At 40.7% G+C, this 6,632-nt stretch overlaps 1 protein-coding gene across 4 annotated transcripts in view; it reads right to left on the reverse strand.

Annotated features, from left to right (window-relative positions):
* Positions 1 to 5,391, reverse strand: part of FGFR3 (fibroblast growth factor receptor 3) — a 65,158-nt gene extending 59,767 nt beyond the window's left edge. The window contains exons 1-2 of one of the 4 annotated variants that reach the window (XM_072406570.1): positions 5,295 to 5,391; positions 2,528 to 2,755 (exon numbers count right to left, since the gene is read on the reverse strand). In XM_072406570.1, the coding sequence (XP_072262671.1) occupies positions 2,528 to 2,755; positions 5,295 to 5,346 (280 nt within the window). In that variant the 5' untranslated portion in view covers positions 5,347 to 5,391. The remainder of the gene's footprint in view (positions 1 to 2,527; positions 2,756 to 5,294) is intronic. The other 3 variants (XM_072406571.1, XM_072406573.1, XM_072406572.1) reach the window with 3 other exon arrangements.
* Positions 5,392 to 6,632: the final 1,241 nt, after the last annotated feature.

Consider the following 6,632-nt stretch of genomic DNA (forward strand, 5'->3'; position numbering starts at 1 on the left):
AGGGGAGGCTGGGGATGTAATGAGGGCAATCTGTAGGACTACAACTCCAAGCATGGGGTTTACACCATGAGATTGTGGGCATCAGCAACAAACTTTATGGAGGGAATACACACCATTGGCAGTACATTGGTCTCTTTAAATTATAGGGCATATAGTTTAAGAACTACTACCTACAGACCTGCAATCATTCCCTGGGACACTTATTTAGACCAGGGGTGTGCAATACGATTTAGGATCATGTGACATTAAGGGGTAATGGTCACTTATCATTGGAGGTCCTGGTTATTCCAATCTAGAGAATGTGCACAAGTGACCCAACATGACCTTGGTGGACATCACTGTGCCCATTGCTATTGATGACAAATGTGGGGATGCCGAGGGCTATGCCAAGGCAACATGGGCATTATATGGGGTGCAAGAATAGGTCACACTTTACACAGTTCTTTTATTAGCACACAAGCTTGCCATGCATTATAAGATGATTGTACTATTTGCAATGATTACTTTATGATTTACTTTTACGTTGAACCATGCACAGCTTGATCCAAATGGTAAATGTTCTAAAAAAAAGAGGAGATCCAATCATCCTATTCTCCTCCTGTGTCTGTATTCGTCTGTCTTTTGCAACCCCTACTTAATGTACAACGCCCCGTAATATGTTGGCGCTATATAAATCCTGTTCAATAATAATAATAATATTCTGTTTTGTGATTGCTGTGTTCAGCAAGACTTCATTAAAAGTATCATAATTAACAAATATTGGATTGTGAGGATATATAACAAGCACCACGTTAAGCTCACTTTTCCTAAATGACAATTACCGCTGTGCTGGAACTTGTAGTGCTCCAGCAGCTCTCACACTCTGCTCTCAGAAAACTCAAATCAGTTCCTATAGTGTGCATGAAATTATATTACAATGAAAGTACTAATCTCATAATAAGTAATGAAGGGGAGAGGGTGGACCATTATGTGTTAAGTGCTTTCACATACATCTTCCATGACAGTAATTGCACTTGTTTCACCTTGATTGTAGCAGACAGAAGAAAAATGATTTTCAGAAAAAAGCTGCCTGTCATTCTTATCACAATGCGTGAAAATAGAAGGGATTCAGTTCATTACAGGTCAGGTGTATTACTAGGTTCGTCACAAAGCAATAGCAATCATTATGGTAGACGCCACAATAAAAGGCGGTCGCTGCAGGTTACTACGCCATGTTCACCACAAGTCCCAGCATCTCTTGTCCTAGCAATCTGAAGCTATAGATACTTCTTCTTGCTTTACTGAATTTCTACCAACTAATAAAAACTCATCACAGCTGTCATCTATCTGCAATTCCTATACAAGTCCTCAAGGCAATGCTACGCAGTTTGCTCAGCAATGTATACAGCATGCAGAGGAATACAATCACAGCCATAAAACACTGGCAACCTAAACAGGAGATGGTTATCATTACAATATAAAGTATACTACACATGGGCATTCATAACACTTCAATATGCAAAGCATGTGCCAGAACAGATGTTGCATAGATATTCATGTTGAAAAGAAAAGATTGAAGTTCATATAAGTAAACTATAAACAAAGAACAGGGAAAATACAAAATAAGAAAGTGTGCTTATTCATAACAACACAGTTCACATCTACCTGTACATTTCCAATGCTCATGCTTTTTACAAACCAACCATTCTCAAAATCCATAGTGAATTTATTATAGCAAACTAATATTCCTGTGCAGGTTGCAGTCAGGAAACAACTAAAAATTTCACATTTGACATGGTTATGCCAACCAATGCAATGCCAGATATTTGTAATAGTTTTTATATATTTGCAATATAAAATAATTAGAGTTGACCACACACATTCCTAGATTATCATTAGATTGAGTGATGTAAGGCAACATTGGGACTGTAACACACTAAGCATGTGCGATTGGGTCAGATAAAAGAAATTGATGACTTGTATGTGTATGGTGCAAGGGATGGTTATGGTGGTGTAATGGAGACATTATGGGCAATGCCATAAACACTGATTTGGCTAATTAAACTAAAGGTAATTTAAAGTGTAAATTACACACAGAGATTAGTAGTGAGTAACAATGGGGAGCTGCATCATTATCAGACGGGTGTCATTGTTTCCTTTGGGTTTCTCTATTGCATGGCATTGTACCGTACTGTACACACATTAAGCACAAATCAACAAATAAACAAGCCCCAATGTCATTCAGATCTCCCTGTGTAGCACCAAAGGAGTTAATCTGCAAGTCAACCAGCCCAATGATTAATTAGCTTTCCTCAAACAATGACCCCCCTGCTGCCCTCCTAGTGCAAGCCAGGGACAACATGGAAATTTGCATTTCTCATGAAGAGCTCAAGGTTTAATCCACAGGCAGGCTGCATGAGAAACTCTCTATTCCCTCCCCGTTCAAAGTTAAAAGTAAAGAGACGTTTTTTTCGTTCCTAGGCAAGCAAACATGTGCATGTTTGCGAAACCATGGGCAAACGGACAGAGGGTGGATCCGCGTCCTTACCTGCTGATTTTTTCTCCGCTCTCTCCTCTTCTGGCTCTGCGATCGGAAGCCTGGCTGCTGGCACTCCGCTCACCGTCACCAGGAACAAGCAAAGCGTGCACCACACGGCGATCATTCCCACTGGGACCCCTTGGCAAAGGGATAACCTCCAGCCCCCTCCAGCCTTAGACATCCTCTGGTTGCATACTTTGTTGTGGCCGGTACAAGCAATGTAATCCTTGCGGGAACCTGCAAGAAATAAAAAGTTCAGTTAAAATAAAAGACCTGTAAAGTTGTATCTGTACTCTAGTTGACTTCTGATTGGTCGCTCATTCTATATTAATTCAAAAACTAAAAAAAATACATTTTTGTCATTTATACCAGCAAATACTAGGGAGATAACCCAATGTTGATCATATGAGGTCACCCAATCAATTCAGCAATCCTTGCAAGGTCAGATTTAAGGAGAACTGAAAAGCTTAGGGACCGATTGTCATTTTTTATTAAGCACCTCGGATATGGTTTCCTGCTTTGGTCCATGCAATTGAGTCTGAACTCAAGAGCATAAAAGCCATGCAACCATTTATTTTTTAAACATCCCTACAAAAACAAAAATGATTTCTAAGTATCTTTGTTACATTGCTTTGATCTTCTACAAAATATTTTCTTAAAACATACTCATTGGCTGTGCTAACTAGTCATTGGATCTTAAAAATAATTTTATATATTTGTTGGCCCACATTTAAGAGCTGGTGATTAATTTAAACTAACATTGAGTGATCATCAACTTAGATTGTTAGTAAAATCCTGAACTGTGATGCAAAACCAGGGATCAGGATCAATAAGCTGGCTGGTTATCCTTTAAACGGCCCATTAGGTTGACCATTAATGGACCCCAGCAGGGTACAATCCGCAGGGAGAGGGGCCACTTATACATCAGCACTGACCAGGACCGACCTCAATTCTCATCTAAATTCTGAATTCTAAATTCTATTCCCAATGCAGTCACATGTAGGTATGACATCACTAAAAAAAGAATCTATTCCACAAAAGTATTGATTTTTGATTGGCTGTTATTAAGAAATACCCAGCCAATCACTGGAATCTGGTCATTCAATAGACCCTGGATGAAACATACAATATGTGAAATGTTGTTGCCACTCTGAGATTTTATTTACAAAGCTCAGCTGGACAGATCAGTGTTTGGCTCCAGTGAATGCATTTCAAGCCTCTGCTATACAGATAGCAATGGGGAGAGGTGGAGGGGGGTAATCTTGGAAAATCCATTACTAATGCCTAGGGATCATGGATAAGATTGGGTTCTCTGAGATCACATAGGGGCCCCTAGGGTGCAAGGAGGGGGCTCATGCATAGATGTGACCATATTACTTCCATTGGTGGCCCCAGGTTATATAGATCTGCCTGGAGGAGGAGGTGGATCACTTTCACCTCTTGGTGTGCAAAGCTGCACCTCTGTATTCAAACACTAAATCTGGAATTCTAAAATAGTAAATTGAGTTTAATCTACTCCAAACTACTATTAATCCAGAAGAAGCTGCAAAATCAGACTCAGGATTTAGAAGGGGGTCCCTGGAGTCCAATAAAGTAGGGGCAAGCTGCATGGAGTTATATACAGCAGATGGGGAAAATGAATGATCAGGTCGGATCTATTGGGATTACAGTACGGGTGACAATTCCAACAATGTCCAAGGACAGCTTTAGCTTTTACAGGTCTGTCCCTGAAATCTGATGGTCATAGGAAGGTGAAAAGCTACATGCAGTATAATAAGGGAAAGATAAATATTTATTTTAATTCCAATAATGAGGATTCAGAAGAAGCAGGGACAACAATCCCTACAATCTCCAAAGATAGCCTGAGGATTTCTAGATCTGTCCCTGGAATTGTTGATCACTGGCACCATAAGAAAGGAAATGCATGGAATATTAGACTAAGGCTAGGGGAAAAATTATTATTATTAATAATAATATTAAACAGGATTTATATAGCGCCAACATATTACGCATAATCCAATTCTAATAAAGGGGATTCAGAAGAAGTGACAACACTCCCTACAATTTCCAAGGACAGCTTGAGTATTTGCAGGTCTGTCCCTGGAATCTGATGAGCACCATTGGAATAAAGAAAGCTGCATGCAAGATAAAAAAAAATAGTTGATTGGGTTTAATCTATTCTGATTCCAATACAGGTGATCCAGAAGAAGCAGTGACAACAATCCCTATATTTGGAATCTGTTGATCACAAGAATTAAAAAAGTTGCATGCATTTCACAGGACTGAGTGAAATTTTTTTTTTGGTCTGTCCCTGGAATTGATGATCACTAGAACCATTGGAGGGAAATCTGCATGCAATATTAGACTAAAATAAATAATTGCAATAATTGGGATCCAGAAGTAGCAGTGACAACAATCCCTACAATTTACAAGGACATATTCAGTCCCTGGAATCTGATCATAAAAAAAGGAAAAGTTGCATGCAGTATAGAAACCAAAGCATCATAGGAATAAGAAAAGCAGCAGGCACAATGATATTAAAAAAGGGAAAAGTAGTTCATAATGTTTAATACTAATCCCTACAATTCCCAATGACAGCCTGAGGATTTCTAGATCTGTCCCTGGAATTTGATGATCACTGGCAACATAGGAAGGTGGAAACCTGCATGCAATATACTAAAGGTGGCTGAACATTTTTTCTCTATCCTAATCCCAAATCTGATTTTGTTGATCCAGAAGCAGAGACAGCTCCGATGTACACAGAAGTTCTCCTAACCCTGCAGTTTAGAATTAATAGGAATTATTTTATAATCCAATGGATCAAACATGGAAGGATTGCAGAGTCTTCTGATCAGGTCCCAATTCCAGAAGTTGATGTGAATAGGGGATCGCACATCCCAAAATCCCCAGAGCCAGCGTCCGATCCCTACAGTCCGATATCAGACTCAGCAGCCCATAGCAGAGTTGGTGTAAGTGTCACCCCCAGTCCAGGGATGGGTGCAGTCCATGGCATGGTAGCAGAGTAATCCAGCACACCTACCTGCTGCTAATGCGTTACTAGATCCCCCGATCAATGCGGAGCTCCGAGCGATCCGCAGCGCTAACCCAAGCAGAGAGCCGGCGACTGAGCAACTCCACCTCCTGACAGCATCTCCAGCATGGGAGGGCGGGGCTCAGATACTATAACACGCCCTCTCCCGGGCAAGCCGCGCCCCTTCACTGTGACGTCACTGACCTCCTGCATCCAGCTGAACGTGTGCCTGCTCCTAAGGGAGTCAGAGAGGGGAACCCTTTCATTGCTGGATAGAATGATGTGCATGTAACATAGACCATGTCCCTCCACACAGTCATGTGACTTAGATTGTAAGCTCCTTGGGGCAAGGTCCTCTCCTGTGTCATTATCATGTGCAAACCCTATTCCCCCCACTTCCTAGATTTATAGCTCTTCGGGGCAGGGTCCTCTCCTCCTCCTGTGTCACTGTCTGGATCTGTCTGTCATTTGCAACCCCCATTTCATGTACAGCGCTGTGTAATATGTTGGCGCTATATAAATCCTGTATAATATTAATAATAATGTACAGCGCTGTGTAATATGTTGGCGCTTTAAAAATCCTGTATAATATTAATAATAATGTACAGCGCTGTATTACAAATAAATTGGTCTCCTGGCTTCAAAGAGTAAGGTACCTGTCACCTGTAATGTGAAATCTCATTGTTGGAAGCCCCTGGATGCACCTGGAACAGCGCACGGCACGGAATCAACCGCAGTCTAAGCTGACTTGTCTCTTTTGGTGCAAAACCTGTTTCCCGACCTCTCCCATTCACTTGAATATGGGAGGCTGAGACCATGGTGGAGTCGCAGTTCACCACAAGCATGAAATTACCCCAAGATTGGATTCCAGAAGTGGCCATAAACTATGCTGGATCACCCAGGTTCTCCCACGATCTTCTCCAGTCTTAGAGGGCTTTGATAAACCAGGCTCAATATAATAGTTTCAATTGATTAAATATTACATTTAAATAAAACATCAAATGTAGCAAAATATTTTAAAAACAAAGCCAATCATGATCAATGGTATATTGATTGAATATTGATTTGGAATGCCCATACTTT

This window comes from Pyxicephalus adspersus, chromosome 3 (genome assembly GCF_032062135.1).
Source record: "Pyxicephalus adspersus chromosome 3, UCB_Pads_2.0, whole genome shotgun sequence".
Lineage (NCBI taxonomy): Eukaryota > Metazoa > Chordata > Amphibia > Anura > Pyxicephalidae > Pyxicephalus > Pyxicephalus adspersus.